Source organism: Pituophis catenifer, unplaced genomic scaffold (assembly GCF_029215685.1).
Source record: "Pituophis catenifer annectens isolate HBS135680 unplaced genomic scaffold, rPitCat1.0.hap2 SCAF_3, whole genome shotgun sequence".
NCBI classification, from domain to species: Eukaryota; Metazoa; Chordata; class Lepidosauria; order Squamata; family Colubridae; genus Pituophis; species Pituophis catenifer.
The window spans coordinates 95,700,724-95,724,994 of NW_027256883.1; the positions used below are offsets into that span (position 1 = coordinate 95,700,724).

The 24,271-nt window shown below is 39.0% G+C and overlaps 1 protein-coding gene across 1 annotated transcript in view; it reads right to left on the reverse strand.

The window, feature by feature from the left end:
- Positions 1 to 23,181, reverse strand: part of SORCS2 (sortilin related VPS10 domain containing receptor 2) — a 154,550-nt gene extending 131,369 nt beyond the window's left edge. Inside the window, exons 1-2 of the mRNA XM_070939145.1 lie at positions 22,942 to 23,181; positions 17,975 to 18,042 (exon numbers count right to left, since the gene is read on the reverse strand). Coding sequence (XP_070795246.1) covers positions 17,975 to 18,042; positions 22,942 to 23,181 — 308 coding nt within the window. The remainder of the gene's footprint in view (positions 1 to 17,974; positions 18,043 to 22,941) is intronic.
- Between the last annotated feature and the right edge of the window lie 1,090 nt (positions 23,182 to 24,271).

Here is a 24,271-nt window from a genome sequence, read left to right on the forward strand (position 1 = left end):
GCCAGAAATGGCCAGTTTGCCGACTTCTGGTGGGGAAGGCTGTTTTCACCCTCCCCAGGCTCCTAGAAAGGCTCTGGAGCTTGGGAAGAGTGAAAAATGGGCCTTCTTGTGGGACCAGAAGTCAGCAAATGGGCTGTTTCCAGCCTCCAGAGGGCCTTTGGGGGAGGGGGAAGGCCATTTTCTCCATCCCCAGGCTCCTAGAAAGGCTCTGCAGCCTGGGAAGAGCAAAAAACAGGCCTTCCCCACCCCACCCCCAGGCCTTCCAGAGGCTGGAAACAGCCTGTTTCCTGACTTCCAGTGGGCCCAGAAGGCCCAAAAATCAGCTGGCTGGTGCGCACATGAGCGCTGGAGCTGAGCTTGTGTGCCCACTGATATGGCTCTACGTGCCACCTGTGGCACACTCACGGCTCTATACAGTCAGTAAAAACAAGACCAGGAGCTGACTGTGGCTCAGATCATGAGCTTCTCATTGCAAAATTTAGGCTTAAATTGAAGACAGTAGAGAAAAGCACTAGGCCACTCAGGTATGAACTAAATCATATTCCTGATGAATATACAGTAGAGGTGACAAATAGATTTAAGGAATTAGATCTGATAGACAGAGTACCTGAAGAACTATGGACAGAGGTTCGCAACATTGTACAAGAGGTAGCAACTAAAACCATCCCAAAGAAAAATGCAAGAAAGCAAAATGGTTGTCTGAGGAAGCTCTGCAAATAGCTAAAGAAAGAAAGGAAGTGAAAGGCAAGGAAGAAAGAGAAAGATACACCCAGTTGAATGCAGAATTCCAGAGAATAGCTAGAAGAGATAAGAATGCATTCTTAAATGAACAGTGCAAAGAAATAGAAGAAAACAATAGAATAGGAAGGACCAGAGATCTCTTCAAGAAAATGGGAGATATGAAGGGAACATTTCATGCAAAGATGGGCATGATAAAGGACCAAAATGGCAGGGACCTAACAGAGGCAGAAAAGATTAAGAAGAGGTGGCAAAATTACACAGAAGAACTATACAAGAATGAGCTTAAAGTCCCTGATAACCACAATGGGATGATCACTGACCTCAAGCCAGACATCCTGGAATGTGAAGTCAAATGGGCCTTAGGAAGTCAAAGCAACAACAAAGCTAGTGTCAGCATCTCCGGTAAGATGCGCATCTCGTGGTGGAGTGCAATTTGGGGGTGGCAGGTGGGGCGGGGGATGGGGTGGGGCGGACCGTGAGATGCACATCTTACTGGAGACTGGCAACTCCGTCGTGTCTCTTGGTCAGTCTGTGCAGGGAAACACCTTGCATGGTAAAAAAAAGTTGACTTCTGGTTTGGCGTCGCAGCGAGACAGTCAGGGAAATAGCGGGCTCTGATGAGCCCCGCGAAAACCCGGACTGACGAACCGCAGTCAATGGGTCTTTGGACCAGAACCGTCCTGCAGGGACGGGGGAGAAAGAGAGACACCTCAGAAGACCACGAGGGACAGGCAAGTTTCTCGAAGGTCAGAGGAAACTCTCTATGACTCGGCTGCAGGGGATGGCAGCCATTGCGGCTGCTATGAAGCTGAGGCAACCGGATTAAGCATTGAGCAGGAGGGATGAATGGAACAGAGTTTTTGGAAGCTGGGTGAGTGACAGCCAATCCATGTTTTGAAACAACAATAAGGAAAACATTTTTTTAACTTTAAGATCCCAAGCGATGAAACAGCGGCTAATGAGCAGTGGGGGAAAGAAAAGAAGAGTCTGAAGCGCAATCTTAAAGGGATAAAAACCTGATGGAAAATTGAATTTTGAACAAAATTATTTGGAAACTTTAAATAACTAGAGAAATTGCCCAAAGATTGGTTAAAGGATCGGAAAGAAATAAATAGAGCCTTTCTTTTTCGAACTTTAAGAAAAACAAAGAGAATGGACAATAAGTTTTAAAACAGAAAAAAGGAAAAAAAGAAGTGAGAAGAGCTGTTTAAATTTGGACTGGGCTATAAAATTGCTTTGATATTTTTAAAAGCTAAAAAGAAATAGAGAAGCCAAATAAGATTGTTGATGTAGATTGAAACAAAATGGATACTTGTTTGACATTTGGTAATTGTGGATTGCAGAGAGACACCTTCAGGAGTAAAAAGGAATAATTGCAACTTGGTCTTTGTTTTGGAAAAGTGTGAACTTTACAGATGTGAGAACGTTCGGGGGAGGATTTCTTTGTCTGCAAGTGGCTTGACTTTAAGGGGAAAAAAGGGGGGGAATACAACAGAACTTTTATAATCGGAACAATACTAACTTAAAAAGAATAAAATGGCGCAGGAAATTAGAGAAATGATTAAATTGATGTACTTGCCATGGAAAATGGAAATAAGAGAAATAATTATAATGTTATATGGAGGACTAAAATTTGAGGTCATAAAAGCTGAAATGGAGCACACTAAGCAGACAGGAGAAGCAAGACACAGAGATTGAAAATAAAGAAGATAAAGACAATATGATTAAATATGAAGAAGTTACTGAATATGTGGATAGTAATAATAAAAAGAGATTACATTGGGATTCATAATGAAAAAAAATAAAAAAAAATAAAGATGATTATGCTGGGATTAACAGTAAAAATAAGATGATTATGCTGGGATTAACAGTAAAAATAAAGATGATTACACTGGGATTAACAGTGGAATGATAAAAGAAAAAGGTTGAAAAATACTAGGGAATATAGAGTTAAATAGAAGAGTCCAGGACTTTGATTTAATGATTATACTGAGAGTAATAATGGTAAAATAAGAGGAAAAGAAAGAGAGGGGAAACAACGGGACAGATAGGATAAATAGGGGAGAGAGAAACAAAGATAGGAAGGAGAGAAGAATATGTTACAGATACTTAGAATTGAAATATAAATGGAAGCGAAAATAAAAGAAAATTAGATTATGTAAAGAAAATATATCAATGGACATAATGAATTAATTTTTATTGAAATGTTGGATGATATTATTTGAGAAAATTGATGGCTATAATAATTGGGAAATTGTTTAAATACTTATAACAAAAATGGTAAAGAAAAGTTGTTAATTGCTCGCACTTGTGAGAAGTTTTTCTTTACCGTGCAAGGTGTTTCCCTGCACAGACCAGTCAAGAGATGCGACAGAGCTGCCAGTCTCCGGTGAGATGTACATTTTGCGGTGGGGCACAATTTGGGGGTGGCAGATGGGGCGGGGTGGGCCGAAAGTCATAAACCCTGGCTGGAAGCCGCTGGAAGTGGAGAAGAGGCCGGTTGGGCCAGCTGCCTGCTGCCGTGTCTTCTGGCAGCCGGGACAGAGAGGCAGCGAAGGGAGCCGCAACCCCACATGGAGCTGGAACCATAGGGGGGAAGTACATTCCCAGAGCAGCCGCTGCCAGAAGACTCTCTGCCCCGGCTCCTGGAAGACTCGGCAGCAGGCAGCTGGCCCGACCGGCCTCTTACCATTCAGTCTGTGAGTGGCACTCTGCCCGGCCAGAGGGGAGGTTGTCCACTGGGTGGGCACTATGTGGCAAGAGATGCCAGATGGCTGCTCTCTTGCGAGTGTCATTATCAGGAAGAATAGCCACTATAAAAATGAATATTTTGCCAAGACTACCTTACCTATTTCAAACAATACCAATAAAACTGGAAAAAATTATTTTGAAGAACTAAATAAAACAACATTAAGATATGTATAGTTAGGAAAAAAAGCAAGAATAGGTTTGAAAATGTTGTAGGAATCAAAAAAAAAAAGAGGGAGTTTTGGACTGCCAGATTGGGAATTGTACCATCAGGCCTCGGTACTCACATGGGTGAAATAATGGATTAGCTTGAGACACGTAAGACTATTGACATTAGAGGGATATGACCTTCAACTAGTCTGGCATGCTTTCTTATGGTATGGGAAGAATAAGATACACAGCTACTTTCAGAGACATTACGTTAGGAATGCATTATTAGTCTGGTCTAAGATAAAAGAACAACAATATTTGAAAATACCAATCTAGCTTTCCACTATGGAGGCATAGGTACATCCTAATCAGTAGTGGTATTCATTTACCTTCGCTATTGGTTCACAAATGTGAGAGAGCGTGTGTGCACGCTCCCTTCGCTCGCGCACGCCACCTCTGCGCATGCACAGAGTCTTCTGCACATGCGCAGAGCGTCCGTGATGACGTCTGGGCAGGTGGGTGGAGCCTGAACCGAGTAGAATCGGTAGAATCCCACCACTGATCCTAATGTTATTAATATGGAAAAAATCGTAAGATACAAAGATACAAAGGGGCCTGGTGGCTCAGCAGATGAATAACATTGTGATTAACACCAGCTGTCTGCAATTACTGTAAGTTCGAATCTCACCAGGCTCAAGGTTGACTCAGCCTTCCATCTTTTCTAAGGTAGGTAAAATGAGGACCCAGTTTGTGGGGGCAATAAGCTGACTTTGTATAAATATACAAAAGTATGAAGGCTATTGCTTAACGCATTGTAAACCGCCCTGAGTCTCCGGAGAAGGGCGGCATATAAATCAAATTTAAAAAAAACAAAACAAAAACAAATGAATGACAAAGGGGAATTAAAAACTAAACAGGAACTCAGTAGCCAAGGGATAGACATTGCATGGTGGCCACATTTGCAAATACAATCCCATTACGAGAAAGACGCTAAAATGTATGGTTTTAATAAAGAGTTAACAAAATTAAACCAGATGTTAACTGGAACAGATGACTGATAAAGAAACTATATTGTTACCTATTAAGTATTAAAGTTGAAAGTGAGCAAGTAAAGGAGACAATGATTGCTTGGGCTAAAAATTTTGGATATGCAATAGAATTAGATAAATGGCAGAAACTATGGGATAGAAATATTAAATTGACCATGTCAACTGCATATAAGGAAAATCTGTATAAAATGTTTTATAGATGGCTTTTTGCACCGGCAAGGTTGGCAAAAATGTATAAAGATAGATCTGCTAAATGTTGGAAGTGTAATCAATCATCTGGTTCATATTACCATATGTGGTGGACATGCCCAAAAGCTAAAAAATACTGGACGAAAATACATACCTGGCTGGAAAAAATGACAAAGTAACATATAGACCTGAAACCAGAGATATTTTTGTTGGGCATTCTACTAGAAAAATGTGATAAAAAGACTACATATCTGGTCTTGCATATATTAACCGCAACTAGAATTGTATTTGCGCAACAATGGAAAAATGATGAGATCCCGTCTGAGGGGAATGTAATTAAGAAAATATTAGAATGGGGACTTCCGGTTTGCTCTCTGTCGCTGCCAGACAGTCCCTTGGGACCGCCAGCCCCGTCGCCTGTAAAGATCCGCCTTTTACAGCTGAAAGGCGGCTCGAAAAACTCCATTTCCATAAGGAAATGTGAGACAGAGCAGGTGAGGGCAGGTATAGCTCTCTGCGAAGTCCCCAGAGTTTTTTTTTACTCTTGGGGACGAAGCAGATGAGGCTCCCTATTTCGCTCACCGCTGCTCCGGGCTTCGGGAGACCTCTGCCTTTTTGCAGAGCCAGGTGACGAGAACAAGCTTTTTAATGAAAATTAACAGATTGTTTAATCAAAGAGGATGAGATCTGGACCTGGGACCCTAAATCACAAGTATTTTCATTGACTTTATAAATGATATTGAAGAAAGGAAAAAAGAAATTTAAAATGGCGACTGCTGAGGCTTGAGAAGGGAAAGCTGAAAGAGAAAGTCCTTCCGTTTCAATAGTTTAACAAGCCACAAAGTAGCAGAATAAATACTGCTGGCTACAAGTGAGAAGAAAAGTTCTACTTTTATGTTTCTTTCTTCCTGGAGATCTGATATTGATTTTGTTTGGAAAGAAGCTTTCTTTTCTTAAAAAAGAGTTTGTCTGTGTGGCAGGATGGCATTTAAACTAACAAAGCCAGACAAACAAGCAGCGGGGGGGGGATTCCCCCATTTACAAACTACGTGAACAAGTTTCAAACCTACAGACTCAGAAAAATGATTTTAACTTAATAGAATTTCTCTTGGAGGAGATGGTAAGAAGGGATGAGATTGTGAACCAGAATCTTGAAAAATTCAAGCAGGAAATTAAAGAATTGATACAATCAAAGTATGACAATTTGAAACAAAAGATTATAACAGTGACTGATACTTTTACAGAAATATTTATAAAGATGGATAATAATATTAAGTTATTAGAGTCTAAAATGGAGGAAGTTGATGACAAGATTTATAATTTGGATAATAAAATACAAAGAATTGAAAATGATTTGATAAATATTCAAGACAATAGCTCAGAAGTAAAATTTAAAATGGATGTTGATCATAAGACTTGCAATGTAGAAAATATAAAACAACGGATTGAAAAAGAAGTTTTAATGATGCAACACAGGTTCACAGAATTTGCGATCAGAATGAGAGGATTACAGGAAAATAATAGAGATGATTTAAGAAAAATATCTGCTGAAATTCTGGCTGGGATTTTAAAGGTTCATCCTGAGGAGGTATTTTGCAAGATTGATAGAGTCTACAGAGTAAATTCTTGGATTGCAAAGCAAAGGCAACTGCCTAGAGATGTGGTGATTTATTTTACAAATAAAGAAATAAGAAATAATATTGTGCAAAAATCTTTTAATTCTACTTTACAACTGTATGGAAGAAAGATTTGGATATATAAAGAGCTACCATCCAAGATGTTAGTAGACAGAAAGAAATTTGGATTCCTGGTGACTGAGCTTAAAAAACAAAATATTTTATTTAGGTGGGATGTTCCAGTTGGTATAATATTGAGATATCAAGGAGAAAGATACCAATTAAATACTGTTGAAAAAGCGGAAGAATTTTATTATAAGATTCTAAAAATGGGTTCAACATCTTCATGTATAACACAGGATAAGCAGAAGGAGTTGGAAATAATGGAAAAACATCGAGCTACAGAGGTCTTTGTAGATGAATCGCTTTTAGATCCTTTAGATGTCTCAGTTGGACTACTTATAAATACGAGAGAAGTGGCGTTGGATTCTAATGTGGTGACTCATCAAGTCACAGACAAGCATGGAAATCAACCAGTTGATACACAACTTATAGAAAAGAAACCTGAATGGCGATCTAAGCCACAAAAACAAAACCAACAAGATCAAGTTATAGATCAGTATGAAAACCGAACAGTTGATATACAACTGGAAATCAGGATGGAGAGCAAACCCACAAAAAGTCAAGAAAAAAAGAAATAGGTCTCACAAAAACAAAAAATTTTAAACTAGGCAACAGCGATGCCAGTTATCTAAAAGATGATTGAATATATGAAAATACAGTTGAGGCGAAGTATTGGTTAATATTATCCTGAGGAGAGTGACAGACCTCTGCAATGCCGTATTTTTGGGATGTGAAAAGGGCCTTAAACTGTTGGATTGGAATTATCTATTTTGGATTCTTTGATGAATGTATTACGTTTATGCTGAATTATATGGCAAGAGAGCTACGTTGGGGCACGCAGAAGATCTGGTTGTTACCCCATTATGATGGTTGGAATTAATAATCTTGAAGAAAGTCACTACTACAGATACTATATGGAATACAATTATAATGTCACTCGGGTGGTTGTTTTCTTTTTTTATATATATACATGAAGATATTTATTATTGATGGGGGCAGATGATAACTGAGGATTCCGAACATTCTGTTGGAATTAGGATGTGATGTTACCCTAATATGGGTGATGGAGTTAACAATCCAGTTGAAAGACATTATAGAAGACATATGGATTACAAGTTTAAAGTCATTGATTTTATCTATATAAGGGAATATTTTTTTAGTAGGGTAGACAGAAGAATAAAGATATTAAGAATTGTTATGTATGGTAATTTTGTAGGAAAGTGGGTGGAGACAGGCTAGTTTATTGATTGTTTAGTTTAAGAAAAGGGATGTTTAAGAGATATACTTATGGGAGTGGAGGAAATGGATAGACTATGAGTTGAATAAATGTTAAATTAGGATTTATTATATAGCTTTATAGTGGAAGGCTGCTTTGAAATGTTATATTAATATACACAAAAGATTAAATGTTAAATTAGGATTTATTATATAGTCTTAAAGTGGAAGGATGTTTTGAAATGTTATATTAATATACATAAAAGGTTTGATTTAAGAGATATATATATGGGGAGGAGAAAAAGGGCAGATTATTGCTAAATTGGGAGTTATAATAGTATTACTATGCTAAATCAGAAGTTATTATACAATGTTATAGTAGAATGTTATTTTGAAATGTATAGTAAAAGGGGGATATAATAATATTATTAGAAAGAAAGGGTCAGTATTTGGGGGATGGAGTAAGGGGATGGTAAAGTATTATATAATCTGATATGAATTTGGGTTTTACTTTGAAGAAGTCACAGTGGGAGGGGTGGCAAGGGGGGGTTAGGGAGGAGGGGGGAGAAAAAAGGGGGAAAAATTGTATTTGAAAAACTTTTTCAATAAAAAAAAAGAAAATATTAGAATGCGCAGAAATGGATAGACTGACACTTACTATTAAGGATAAAGAAGAAACAGAATATTTTTTAATATGGGACATATTCTATCAATGGCTAGACAAGAGAAACAGAAGTTAGAAAGGAGGAGATATAAAAGGAGGAAATACTAAAGTGAAGAGTTGTTAAAGAAGATGATGTTAAGTATTATTGTTATATTATCATATTATTATATTATCAATATTACAGTGATGAATACCACAACAAATATGTATATTATGATTGTTTAAAAATAACTGCACCCAGACCATACACTGTTTGATAAAAATTGAATGTTATATAAATAAAACAAATAAAACATTAATTTAAAAAAACATTAAGAAAACCAAGGAATAAAGTCCCAACATCAGTGAGAATTCTCAAGAATCCTATCCCAAGGCATGATGGAAATCTATGTTTTATTGTCTTTCCTTAACAACAAGGTCAAGGCTGGGTGGATTTGGGTAAAAGATACTACCTCACAGGGCAGGTTTAGGCATGAAAAAGAAGTACTTCCAAGGTACTACAAAATGATATAATGTTAACAATGGGATCTTGAATATGCAGAGTCTACTAAATCTATAAGACAAGGATACATAACTGGAGAAAGGAAGTCAACAGGCCCTGAATCATAAAGGGATTTATAGTTAATGACCAGTACTTCTAGCCAGAAGCAATACAATTCATGGATCAGAGGTGTTTCTGGGTGAACTGAAGTGGGCCCATTACCACTAATGCCCCTGCATTCTTGATTAGCTATAACTTCAAAGTGCAGTCCTAGGTAGTGTGTGCTGAAATAATTCAATCACAAAATGACTAAGGCATGAGTAACCATGAGTTACTCCTGAGTTACTCTGACTAGTCAGGTCCATCTCAGATAAATTGAAGTGTCAGATGCCTAGAATACCATCAAGTGGTTCTTAAGATATTCTTCATGCCTCCTTTTCCCTAAAAAGGTCCAAGTAAGTCTAAAAGGGCCAGCAGTCAGCAATATTTGGATGAAAGAGGAATAAAAAAATATGTTTTGCTACTTTTATCATACATTGTTGGGCTTAACATAGGCTTGAACGTGGATTTTATGAGACTCACACTTCCTTCAAAGAACTGAAATCTTTATTCTGCCACCATCTCGTATAGCTCCTCAGAGAACCAGAGAACCTCTAGGATTAACAAACAGAGGAGGATGCTCAGTTACAATTCTAACAAAGGCTACTGTCATTTCAGAGCCTAAGGAAACTCCACAAACACTATCTGAAAACCAACTTGATCCATCAAGCCTCGAAACCAATTGATAAGGCCATTCTCCTTATGATGCGTGTGTGTGTGTGTGTAAGCAGTACTAAACAGCTCCAAGGAAATCAGAAAGCGATCTGACTATAAGTTAGAATAAATGTCCCGCATCACCAGAGAACACTGCAGAACATGTGATCAGTGACAAGTGTCCATCCCACAATAACCTGGGTGAGGTCCATGATTCCCTGATGACCATGAACATTAGATTCTGCACCGAACTCAGGCAAAATTAACTCTCCCAGAACCAATATCATAGTAAAGTTCATAACAATAGTAAGCAGCTTTGCAGGATGGTACATGTGTAGCAGGAAGGCTGGTAAAACAAGTGCTCCCAAATGAATCCTAGAACCCAATTTAACAAGATCTTCCCTTATGGGGCCATGCCTCTGAAAGCTACTAGAGCCCCTCAAATAACAACAGCCACTGCATTCTCTCTTTTTTCAGGTTGTGGCGTCATTGCCTATACATTGAATCCACAACTTTCATTCTAACCCTGAGCTACAGAGCTAATGACTAAAACATCCATTTTTCTCTCAGCTTTCCCCCACATCTTGCATGCTGAAAAGTTCAGGAGAATTCCAAAACTTGCTTATTCTTTAGTAACCTTTGGCTGGTTGTACTAAAGGGGTTACCCAAAAATAGAAATGAATGTGACAGTAACAATAGGTTTCAACTGTTCAATTTTCCCTCTGAATCTATCTTTCAATTAATTTATTAGTTTCCTAGCAACCCATCTCAATTTTCTATTCTTACAAGTAATGCTTTTTTCATTTCCTGCCGAGAAGCATCCCTCTTTCAAAGCAGCCGAGATTTAATTTCTTCCTGTGGCGTTTGAATCACATTATGTGTTCCTCTTTTGCTTCTCTTGTGCAGCTCTGTGTTTTAGTTTTGGATACAGAAAATAACAAAAGCACTTGAAATTCCCAACTGCAAAATAGGATGTGTGGGATGGTGAGGCATACACAACTAACAAAGCACTGTTACTGTAACACATCTGAACCCACTAGCATATACAGTGAAATCTGAAACAACCCCAGCTGTACTTCATGAATTAGTTTCCATTTTCAGCTTACTACATAGCATAAACTACACAAGATTTTCTACAAACTATTTTAAAACATACATTAAAAGCAGACCTCTTTGACACATGAATAGGAGTTGTCTCAAAATACCTTGAAAAAGAATATTCTATATGAAGGGCAACAGAAAAAAAGAATCTGGCCCAACTAGCTTCGGTCTTGGAGATCAAAACCAAAACCTGTTCATATTTTCTGAGATCAGTTTCAGATTAACGATTATCAAATTTTGTCTGCGTTCACATAACATACTAAGCCTAATACTAATATTTTGGGTAATAATGGTTTCTTGAATAAAAATTTGATCAAGTAAATATGATACAGTGAAGTAAAAATAGCGATTACAAATCACGCTAGCTGAGTTTATCCAATAAATTACAGGCAGTCTTCACTTAACAATCATTTGTTAAGTGACTGCTCAAAACAGTGCTGAAAAAAGGGTCTTACAACCCATGCCTAAAGTTACAGCCATTGTAGCCTCACAGGATTGAGATATGGGTGCTCACAATTATGTAACTGTCATTTGTAATCTTCCCGGCCAGCTTCCCTAGAAAGTCAATAGGGAAACCGGTAGGGAAGGTCACAAGCCGTTGCCACCTGCTGAAAGACTCCTGGTTTCTGAGGATTGGCTAAAAATGATCTGTCCTGAAATCCAAACAGGATTTTTGCACAGAATGTTTGCAACACGTGGCATTGACAGTCAGCCCCAGAAGCCAGAGAGAGTCTTCTTGTCTTTGGGGACTGGCTGCAAACCCTTGTGCTGCAAACACTCCATGCCAAAATCCTGTTCGGATTTCAGGACGGATGTAACAGCAAAGGGATCAGAACAAAAGGGCTGCCCACCAGAGGGATTCAGCCCCGCATAAGACCAAGTCTCTCTGGCAGGCAGCTCTTTCACTCTGTCTATTTAACAATCCAGGAGATCACTTAATGACCTCAACTGGGAGCACCAGGATTGTAGTCATTGACTAAAGCAGGCATATGACATCTGATTCACTCAACGAAGATTCCAGTTTCAATTGTTGTTGTAAATTGAGGATAACTCATAAAGAAGAGATTGACATTTTATCTTTTGTGTTGAGAATCTATATTTTGTGACAGTATATTATATGAATCTAGCCTTCTGAATTCATTATGGTATTGGAAGGATCTTCAGAGACAGCATCAGCATTCCACAAGACTAGTTTTTTCTTTGAGAAAGAGCACAAAGATAAATATGGTACAAACCAATGTAAGATATTATATCTGTTAAAAAAGTAACAAATCAACAAAAAATGCAAATACTAATTCAAGTAATTTTATTTTCATGTTTCATTTATTTTTCATTTATTTTAATATCTCTAAGATTGGTAGAAACTTTCAGAAAGCTAAGATAATGGAACTGGAATTTCAATAGCATATGGACATATATCATCATTCCACCTCACCAAGAATCAACTGGATATCAGGATTGACAAACAAACTACAAATATAAGGTTTTATGAAAGTTTGTAGGGTTTTTATTTTAAAGAAGGGAAGAATAAACTGGGTGGAAGATAATAGTATGGTCCATTACAGGGCTGGGTCTAGTTAGTACTTGGAGATCACAAGAGAATTTCAGTGCTGTGGATTAGAATGGAAAGTCAAACAGAAGAAGGTAATGGCAAAACTCTTCCAAATTCTTGGTGAGAAAATTATATGGAAATAGCTATATAATCTCCAGAAATTTTAATTAATAAAAGTATTTATTACCCAACTCCAATGTACTCTGGGAAGCACACAAAACTAAACAAGATATAAAAACAGCTAAAGATATTAAATCAACAACACACAAATAAAAAACTGAATTCTAGGTGGGTGATTCTACGTCGTTCTTCGGCTACCCCAAAAACAAGCCCTAGTCCAATTTTCACGCCTACGCCTAATATAAGCCCTACTCCCCAAAATAAGCCCTATTAAGTCCCACCCAACATCTGGTTGTTAGAGGTAGAGTGAAGCACAGACATAAAAATCAAGCTAGGGCGGGGGTGGGGGGGTGGAGCATTCCCATGTGCCCTGTACCTGCTTACCTTAGGACCGCTCAGCTAGGCCTCCCACGCCCCGACACCTGTCGTGCCGTTGCCTGACTTTTTCTGTAGTCACAGGATGCTGCATGGCTTGTCGTTCCGATGCTACCACTTGCAGCAGAACGCTGTAATCCTTGTTGCACTGATGCCACCACTCTCGGCAGGACACGGTGTGGCACATTGTGCTGGTGCTGTTGCTCACACATGCAATGGCACAACATACTATGCAGTCTCCTGCTGCAAGCGATGGCACTGGCACGATGAGCCACACGGTGTCTGGCCTACGAGCGGCTGCAAGTGGCTGCTGAAGAAGTCAAGCAGCAGCGCAACAGGTGTTGGGGTGTGGGAAGTGTGGCTGGAGTTGTCCTAAGGTAAGCAAGTAAGACATCCCCCGAAAATAAGACCTGGTGCTTATTTTGGGGCCAATAAGAAACTAAGACCAGGTCTTATTTTTGGGGAAAGACAGTATTTATAATTCTGCAAAATCTTTAGCTCTTGTTGTGGCCTGCTGCCGGTGTGCAGAACTAGCAGCAGAGTCAGACACTGAGGAGGCTGGGGAGGAACATGGGCCAAACCTGGAGTCTGGGAAGGCTCAGACGAGGGCTCTGTGTCGGAGGCAGAGATAGAATCAGGGCCATCTGGGAGTTATGTGCAGACTCCAGAGCCTCCAGAGTCGGACATCAGTAAGGCAGAGGAACAGGGGGAGTGTGCTCCCAGTGCGCGCATGCACAGAGTTGCCAGACGGCAAGAACAGTTCAAATATAAGGGATGACTCAGGAGTAGGGCTTGGAGATGACTGGCCCCTTCCATAAGACATAAAGGAGGAGCAAAGGCACATGGGCCTTTGCAGGAAGCAACTGTTGTTCGTGCTGGCCGGTTTCAATACTGCAGCTCCGTGCTGACTCTGTTTTCTGTGTGGCCTTGCAATTAGGTTGCCAATTAGGTCTTGGCAGTGTGTCAAGGGAGATAAAGGTGGGTGTTTATCAGCCTTATCACGAAGAACTGTGGCAGATGTCCGTCCAACTCTTTACAACTATTTGGGACTCATCTGTGAATGAACAGATTGAGAATGAACAGGCTCTGAATGAGCAGAATTCACAGCCGTTGAAATAAAAAGAGGGCTTTTGGGACTCATTGTATGCTTTTACTGTATTGGGAAGCCTAGGTCAGAAGAGATCTGCTGAGTTTCATGTACAACTAGGATAATCAGTTTCTAATTTAATTCAATTTATTCTACAGGAATAAATGGGATGTTACCCACTTTATATTTCTCTAGTCTTTTGAGACCTAGTTAGGCTAACAAGAGCACAGCAATATTTATCGATATTGACAAAAGTAAATAAGAGCACCTACAAGTACAGAACAGACTGGATCCTCCTTCTTCTCTTGTGCCAGAGAAATATGGCAAAATTGCTTTTGTCCTCAGTTCAAATATTGTTATTAACCTTTCTATACTGCATTTAGAAACATTCTCCCTTGTTTTTAGGAACAAAGTTCAGCTTGAATAAAGAGTTCCAATATAAGAATACTTTGTCTGAAAAATTTATTCATAATTCTAAAACAAAATATTTTATATTTTTCATTTTTCTAATTAAAAATGCATGAAAAAATAAAACTTGTTTAATTTTTCTCAGCTCTTTGAATTTCTGGTCAAAGTTTTTTCAGCTGTGCCAAAATTTGAGCAAATAAGATATAAGATATAAAAGCAATGTGCTCCATATTTTGGTTATTTATTTATTTTTGGCACTTTCAGGTTAGTCTTGACTCCTGGATTAGTCTCTGCAGTTTTCTTGGCAATGTTTTTCAGAGATTGTTTCCCACTGCCTCCTTCCCATGGCTGACAGTGACTACCCCAAGGTCACCAGGTTATCTTTATATTTAGGGCGAAACTAGAACTCGTGGCCTCCCAGTTTCTAGTCTGATGTCTTAAATACTATACAAACTATCTTGCACTGCTATTTTAGTTACTGTCACTCTAAGCCCAAGAATGACGTAGAATTGCCAGCAAGAATTCAGTTTATTTGCTCATACATAATAGACAGAATCCTTACTATTCTCACCCCAATAGATATACCCTGGGAAATTCTATGGAGTTGCTGTTCTAAATCTCTTCTTCTGTGCTGCCTCTTCTTTCCCTCGTTCCTTTCTGGATTGTGCTCCATCATCCTGGGAAACACTTCATTGTAGTCCCTGTTACATCAGCTCCCCTCCCTTCCATCTCTCACGGTTACCCATTAAAACTAATTTGCTCAATTTTTGTTTGACAATTTTCCTTGTTATATATTGTTCATTAAGAAGATATCTTATGTTGGAATTATCACACTACTCTTTTTTATTTTATATACAACAGCACTTGCATTTAGGCTACCACCTATGCAAAGGCATATGTTGCTGAAAAGAAGACTCTACCTTACTGGTTTAACTGAATATTTACATGTGAAGGCTGTTTTCTACTCAACAACATATATCTCAACATTTTTCTCAGCAGTTGGTCTCCGTTGGTGTTGACAGGATGGGAGAGATCAAGTCTAGAATCCTTTACTTATGAATTAACTCAGGGATAGATTCACTCTCTCACACACACACAAACCTTTTTTTTAATATCTACATGAAACCTCTGGGTGAAGTCATTAGTAAATTGAGGATCCAGTATCACCAATACGTGATGATACATTTCATCCCTAGGCAGTGCAGATGAAACTGTCAAGGTACTGTCTAGGGTATCGGGATCTGAATGAAGAAGAAGAGTCTCAGGCTCAATCCTCACAAGCCTGGGGATCTTCCATCTTCGTGCATGGATAGGATTGGACTTTGATAGGATTGTACCACTCAAGACTGGTGTACAACCTGGTGCAGGGGTGAAATCCAGCAGGTTCTGACAGGTTGTGGAGAACCAGTAGTGGAAATTTTGAGTAGTTCGGAGAACCAGCAAATACCACCTCTGGCTGGCCCCAGAGTGGGGTGGGAATGGAGATTTTGCAATATCCTTCCCCCAGGAGTGGGGAGGGAATGGGAATTTTGCAGTATCCTTCCCCTGGAGTTGGGTGGGAATGGAGATTTTGCAGTATCCTTCCCAAGCCACACCATGCCCACCAAGCCATGCCCACAGAACCGGTAGTAAAAAAATTTGGATTTCACCACTGACCTGGTGGTCATAGTGGACTCACAACTCAACTCCTACTCAAAAAGCAGGTGGCAGTTGTAGTCAAGATGGTCTTTGTGCAAGCACATCTACTGCACCAGTTGTTCCCTTTCCTGGATTAGGAGCTCATTTAGAAACATGCCTTAATCTCCTCACAAATGAATTACTTTAATGCACTCTACACAAGGGTCCTTGAAGTCCATTTGGAAGCTCCTGTTGGTCAAAAATGCAGCAGCGAGCATCCTTCAAAATCTCCAAAAAAGATCAAAATTTCCCCCACACATTTGGGAAGCTCTTGGCAAGTTGCATGTTGTACCTTGTCTTCTTTTATCCTCTTCTTCATTAGCACACAATCACATACAATCTTAGGCATAAATAATGACACATATGCTACAAGTACTTAGAGGTAAATAACCGCACAGTCCTTGCCAGACTCTTACTTTGCTGCCCATCTAGCTTTCCAGTCCTATTTTCCACTGATGCTAGCGACAAGTCTTCTGAGCTAATAGATATGATTATTATTTCTTAGTGACATCTAATTCAGTATTGCTTCTCATTGGTATTGCTAACTGGGAAACTAATTATTATTATTATTATTATTATTATTATTTTTTAAATTTGATTTATATGCCGCCCTTCTCCGGAGACTCAGGGCGGCTTACAATACGTTAAGCAATAGCCTTCATTCTTTTGTATATTTTATATAAAGTCAGCTTATTGCCCCCACAAACTGGGTCCTCATTTCACCTACCTTAGAAAGGATGGAAGGCTGAGTCAACCTTGAGCCTTGAAGAGATTCGAACCAGCAGAAATTGCAGGCAGCTGTGTTAATAACAGGGTGCACTAAACCACTGTACTATCAAGGCTCTTGTATGCAACCCACTTTAATGCATGCTTTAATGTTAAATTTCCTGATTTAAGTAATCATCTAGCCATGGATTTTTTCTATTTCTATTTCTATGAGAAGGTTTGCAGAGGTAGACAATTCCATCCGATGCTATTATTCTGTGGCTAGTTTTATACCATTGGAAGAAGAGTAGAATATAGTAAAAATGAAACAGATTTAACCTACCAGTCTCACAGATAATCATGTTCTTTTTCCTCACACCTTTATTTTAAAAATGTACTATCTAGTGTTTATCCCTTGGTAAACATTTTTAGTACAAGGCACCAGAAGCAAATCCTATTCTAATTCTGTACTCAATGATGTCACAATTAAAATTAGAAACTCAGCATGTGGGCAAAGCTTTTTTTATTCATTACAATACTATAATAGACATAGAACATGGGAGTCCTGTCCTGACCTTATAAATTTGCCTCCCCCTAATTTCTGATTTCCTGTGTATTTTCATTGTGAAAATTGGGGGATTTTTAGCTGAAATCTTTATTCAAGTACTAATTTTACAGCAATTTGGATTAAAAGCAGTGGGATTTGAATTTAGAATGCTTTTTTAATCTCTCCAGTTTAACAGCATTAAAATGACTTTCAAGTTTTCATTCACTCAACAGATATTCATTTGAACTAAAACAAATAGACACTGGAGCTCATGTGAATCATGCTAATCATATAATAAACTAATTGTATGACCAAGAGGGAACAATCTGCAAATTCTGTATCCCCTTTCTTGCAGCTCCCGGAGCTTCTATTATTACATTGCTGAGTGAGGCTACTAAAAATCAATGTGGTGATTTCCCCCCATGTTTTCCCATAATTTTGAAGTAAACATGAAGCAACATAATTTAAGAAAACTAACAAACAAACAAAAAAGAAGACATAGAAGACATCGGCCTCAGTCTCCATTGACCTTAGTCTCCAAAATAGAAGACATTGGCCTTAGCCATGTTGTGTCCTTTTCCCTTTCACAGTAACAAAAAACCCCAATATGTTCAAGCATGAAATAGTTTCTCTTTGATTTCTAGGAAAACTAGAATATAAGCAGCAAACATACCTCCACAAAGAACTCTCCAACACTTTACCCATATCAGTGTGGTAATATTTGGTAAGGATCAGAATTACCTAAAAGAAAACATGCAAAAAGAAAACTAAGCTATACATATACATATACACACTTAAATTATGCATATTAACATGCAATAAAATAAATGAATTTATAAGATTTAAATTCTAAGAATTATTAATTATTTAATTAATTAAAAAGCTGAGCATTGTTTCTTTGCCTTTTTGCAGTCAGAGAAGTATCAAAGGGGCTTACTGCCAAACAGACAAATCCAGGTTTGCATTGTAAAATCAGCAGAACAGATTGATGCAGCTATTACTTAGAATTATGAAATTAAATGGATTTATTCCTTGTAAAGTGTACATAGGCTTACGGTTTAAATGAACAGATGAAATACAGATTTTTTTTTTAATTAACATTATAACTGAACTATAATTAAACTTCTAGTCTTTAGATGCATTCTCACATAATGCTAAGCCATCATGCTGTTTGTCTGTTTTTATACCTGAACTCATCCCATAAATAAAATTGAGGTTTTTTTCCTGGCAAAACATCCTTTGAATCTTTGGCTTAGAGAATGTGGTATATTCACAATGTAGTTTCTTATGATAGCTGAAGCAGAACCTATGGTTTATCTCTAAATTGTTTGTGTTCCTTATTCAAGCTATCTACTAAGGAACAGAGGTGGGAGGCAAGGTGAGCTGCTAGTACTGCTCACTTGTTCTCAATGAAGTTTTTTCCCAAATTAGCTCTTTGGCTATGTTCTGCTTGGTAACAAATGTTACTTAATGCCCCCACCCTGTTTTTAAGATTGGCTGCCTACCATTTCAGTTCTACATCCAGTAGAATGAAAGAGATTTCAAAAGCAAGAGAAAGTAGGGATTGAGCATAATTTGAGCTTCACAATACCTGGAAAATTGATAGATGTTGATCTTTCAATGTACAGAGAAACTTTCATTTTTTTCACTGCCCTTTTCCTCCAATACAGTCTAGAGGTCTTCTGGAAACCACATAAATATGTGCTCAAATCAACTATTGTTTTACACTGGGACTTCAGCAGGGTCATGCCACAGATTTTTTTTCTAAGAGAACTTTAAGGATGAATATCTAGCTCAGTACTGGAAGGCAATTGTCCTGTTCATCTGTCCCTGAACCAGATTTATATTTTCTCTAAATATAAGCTTTGCTGTATTAATCATTATCGATCCTTATTGTTCAATTCCAAGGGAACTGAGGACATACACATTCCTTTTCCAAAATTAGTTCTATTCTTTTGAAGGAAAACAGACACAACCCTTTTGGGTTCTGCCTTATCAGAGTCTCACATATCACAGGTTCTAATATCTCAATGAAAATTTAGTTCTACAGCATGAACCTATAGTTTCTGTTTTGTACTGGCCAATTTGGTGCTTGAGGGCACATTTTCCTCCCAAAATTGAGATGTAGTTTATGAAACTATGCAGTAATTCCACAACTCTGTCTCATAACTGCCCATCACTCAGGAAAATCAGCATTTGGATTTAGAAATGCATATGAACTATCAGACAGATGCTTATTTTTAGAGCACTCTGGTTAAATATTTTGCTGTTGGTGTTAATTATATTACTGCAAGATAATGAGACGTGAGAAGAGGAGAATGAGGAAATTGAGTAGGATGAAAGTGATAGATGACTGAAAACTGCAAGTATCTTTAAATGAGTCCCAGAGGGAAGGAAGAGATTAGTGAAATAGGACAAATGAAAGAAAAGATCATCCAGGTTGGTGATACCAGTTCCTGCCCCATACCCACAAGAGAGCTGAACTGAAAAGGACTGAGGTCTTGGCTGTAACAGAAATACCAACAAGGAATAATTCAAAACCCTACATGGAAACTGCTGCAGAGGGCAACAGAGCAATAACCATTATTGGCACAAAGCAACAAAGATCAATTTTAGAGGGTGGAATCTGGTTTTGCAGGAAATCAAGGAGAAAGGAGAACAGAAGTGGAGATTTTCAATTGGCTTCTTCAGAAAAGAATTTATGGAGGCCAGCGACATGGAGAAAGAAAAGAGTGGCAGGGAGAGAAGTAATACCATGACTGAAAAAAGGAAATGACCCAGAAGCCAAGCTAGTTTAATCAAACCTAGACTTGGACTTTTCAGATCACATGCTACAGATGCAGCTGAGAAGTGCTGAAATGTTCTTTTCTCTCCTTATGATTTTACTAGGTAGTGCATGATACTGCATGGAGAGCAGGGGAAAGCTCCTGGAAAGGTTTGGAGGAGGCTAGCTATGTGGCTAAAAGCAAAAGAAAGTAGAATAAGTATTTGGGTTGACAGATAGGACCTTGAATATCAGGGGTTATGTATCTGGTTAATACAATATGCTTGCTTGTATGCATCAGTGTAAACCAAAGAGTGGGGCTGAATGGGGCATGTAAAGATAGATGGGAGAAATTATTGTCTGTCTCTGGAGCTATGGCAACTGGGATCCAAACTGGGATAGTGACAGGCAAGAGAAGTTCCAACACATCACCCTAGGCATGTTGCTGCTGAAGAAAGGAATATCCCAGTTCTAGGGATGCTTGTAAAGGACAGATCATAATGAGGTTGCATCCAACTCTGATATGAGGGTGGATGAAGATCTGGTAGATATTACTGAGACTTGGCTGGGCAGTGATGACAATGCAGCCCTCTCAGGAAATTGTCTACCTAGGCTTCAGCCTATAGTAACTGCAATGACAGTGCTTGGGAAGGGAAAATAACCATGGTGGTATATGAGATATGTTCTTTTTTACTTGCTCCCTGCTGAGGGTAGGAACAGATAATTAGCCATTTTAAGAATTTGGTGGAAGGAAATTTCATACAGTGGGAGAATGAGGGAAAGAGAGAGAGAAATTGCACATATATATTTCATTCCTCATAGAGCACATATTTCCTCTCAGGTTGAGAGTCACATTTAAAATCGAATAAACAGGGCATACTTTCAAAATACTGGTGGACCCAGATAAAGTGTGGCTTAATTAAAACATATAGGTAGTCCTTGACTTATGACATTCATTCTAATTCAAAAAGAATTAGAAAATAAACAGAACAGTCAGACTTGACTGAATTTGAAAAGCTTGTAACACAACATTCAGAAGCTCTGTTTATAAGACATTATTGAAATATGACTTAGAAACTGAAGAAGAATTTTCTTGGTTAGTTTCAAACATGTGGTAAAATGAAATAAAATATTTTTTTTAAAAAAGAAAACAGACTACTTAGAAAATCTGGATTGCACAAAAATGGTTAATATGTTAATTTCCCCTTTGCACTCTTAAGAAAATTGATTTAAAAGTTAAATTGTGCACTGTGACATAAATATATATGCATAATTGGTTTGCATTAACATAAAGATACGTTTTTGTGGTAGATTTTCCTAATTTTGCTTTTTCCTAATTTTTCCTTTATATATAATTTCTTTTAAATTTAAAACCATATTATTTAAACATGTCTTTTTAAATATCCAAAAATGTATTTGGTTGCTATTTTTAAAAAGTAATAAAATACATCAGATATAATGTAACTCATTGCAAAGAATATACTGAATGCATGTTTGTGATTTGGTATTTGAGTTGCTTTATGAATCAATGAGCACATCCAACCTATTTTTGAAAAAAAAATGAGTACCACTACTCAATATATCTGCAGCTATGGAAATTACATTATCATTCCATTTTTATATAAAAGATGAACAATAGTCTTTAATTTTTTTAAAAAAAAAACAGTTGCTGTCTGCTTTTACATGATAATGTGCAGTGTTTCTACAAAATTTGAATTAATTAGTTGTGGCAGTTGCCCCCCCCCAAAAAAAATCTTGTCTAAAACAATGTCATTAATCTGGAAAAGCACAAAAAATGAAATAATCAACACAGAATGCCTCCAAATTATGAAATAACTGCCTCAATTTTAAGACACATTGTTTTTGGTCAGATGGATTTTAATTGGTATTGGCATTTCTGGAGATCTTCCCGGTTTAAAGATTAATACTTTTGCCTCTGAAATCATGTTCTTCAAAAACTATCAAAAAATGAAATAGGATGGGAACTGAATTCTAATTTCCATGAGTATCAGCACACCCCTCATCCAAATGGGATATCTACAGGATCTCAAAATGTGGTTCCATTCTTACATTGCCAAGAGAAAGCTTGTGTCTCTTTGTGTGCAAGTGTGCATACACATGTCCATTTTTAACCGTCAAATGGTGGGGTGGGGTGGGGTGGGGACTGGAGGAGTCCCAATGTGGTCCTGTAACATGGAAATCTGGGACAAGCAGGTATTTCTAAATGTAAAAGGGGAAGATTCCCCTACTATCACAATCCAGAAGAGGGCAAAATTGTGTTCCTAGAGTTACATGGGGGATAAAAAATAGTTGAGAGAGATTTAAATGGCCAAATACACTTCCACTGACATCTGGGAGATCATGAAATTGATATGAAAAATGATATTCTTATCTCTAACGGTGGGGAAAGGAGCAGAGGAAATCTCATTGTTTTCTTTGGAGCAAGCCCTGTCAGAGATTCTAACTTATTCCAACCATTTCGGAAGCAACGGCATTCGTCTGGCTTGCAAATAAGTCGAAGCATGCAAAACCCAAGAAAACGTGAGTCCCATTCGCCCATCTACATGTCAAGCTTTCTTTCTCCGGATTGGAAGCCTTGAGATCTGTCTGACCAGTTGAGAATGGAGCTAGCTTTAGAGACGACTGGAAAAAACCTTCGCTAAGCTTCCGAATGGCATCCGTGCGACCCCTCTTGTTCCTTAGAGGAGGACCGAAGAGGGTCTTCCTTTCCCCACCCAAAGGTGGCACGTCACTACCCCTCCCCCTTCCCGCTGCCGGCGAAGGCGCCATGAGGACTCCGCTCTACAAGGAAGAAAGCCCGCAGCTCGAGGGACGATCCCAGATCGCAAGGCGAGAGGCACCGACTAAGGACTTACGCTGCTATTGTCGCCTGTCCAATGCACCATCGCTTGGTTGTGAGCCGCGTCACCTTTTAGGACGAAAGAGGTGCTAAACAAGGAAGCCGCCTCCGGGGCTCCCGCGGAACGATCCCGCAGGCCCTCCTCCTCCTCCCGCGGGCTGCTCCGTCTCTGGCGGTACAGCCAGTCGTCGGGACGCGCCGCCCGGGAGGCATCCAGCGCAAGCAGCAAGAGCAGCAGCTGCAGCGTTAGCGGCATCCCGAAACTCGAGGCTCCACTTTGCTGGAGAGCTGCTGGCGCCCCGCTCGGCCTCCGCTCCACTGCCGCCGGGCAAAGACAGGAGTCTGGCAGATGAGCGAGCGCGAGGGAGGCTGAGCCCGAGATGGAGGGAGCGTCGCGATGTTGCGCTGCGTGGAAAACAACGTGTCTGAGTCTCCACGCCCAGTTAAGGAGCAGCGCTGCCCTCTGCCGGCGCTCCTTGGTCCGTATGCTGGGTGCCGAAGAACAGACCAGACGGTGTGCTTGATGCTCCCGTAGCAGGCGAGACTGCGCAATTTAGCCGTGTGAGGAAAACGTGGCCGAGCAATTGTCAGCCCTTGGATAACAACATTTCGCTCACGCGGTCGGTTTGAAGACCTTGAGTGTCACCTTCTGAGAGAGCCCCGCGAATAATCCAAATCGCAACCCCTTTCCAAGGGGCAATCATCGAATAGCAAGGAACATCAAACATTCTTCTGATGATACGAACGGGTATTATTTGAACTTGATGGATAATTATCTCCTGAGGGATAATGTAGGGAGGTTACTAGTTCTGGGAAAGATTCAGACTTGGACCCATTTCATTTGTACTGGATTGTTCCTCAAAGCTCAGAATGTCCTAAATGGCTTCCATCTATGATTTCATCCTTTCAACAACCTTCTTTAAAGTAGGGTATGCTGGGAACAGTAGGATTTAGCATTTCGGTTTTCATTTTTGTTGTCAAGCCTGAAAAAAACAACAGCCCTGCAAGATAAAGGTTTCTTCATTCCAACATTTAGCCTCTTGCTGTAATAAGAGGCAGTCCTGAACTCCCAGCAAAAGAGCAAGTAGAAAATATGATGAAATCAAGGTACCAATCAGAAAGCAATCAACATTATGGCTATTATACACTTCTTTGGTTAAAATACTGAACTCAAGAGCTAGATGACAATAATGATTCATTAAATTAATCTTATTTTTTCTTCCAGCAATCTATTGCAATTGTCATCAATGCACCTTAAAACTCTGAGTAAGAATTGTGCACCATGAATGATATGTTCCTGTGCAACAAAAAACTAAAAAAGAAAAGTGCTGTTCCATAACACAAGT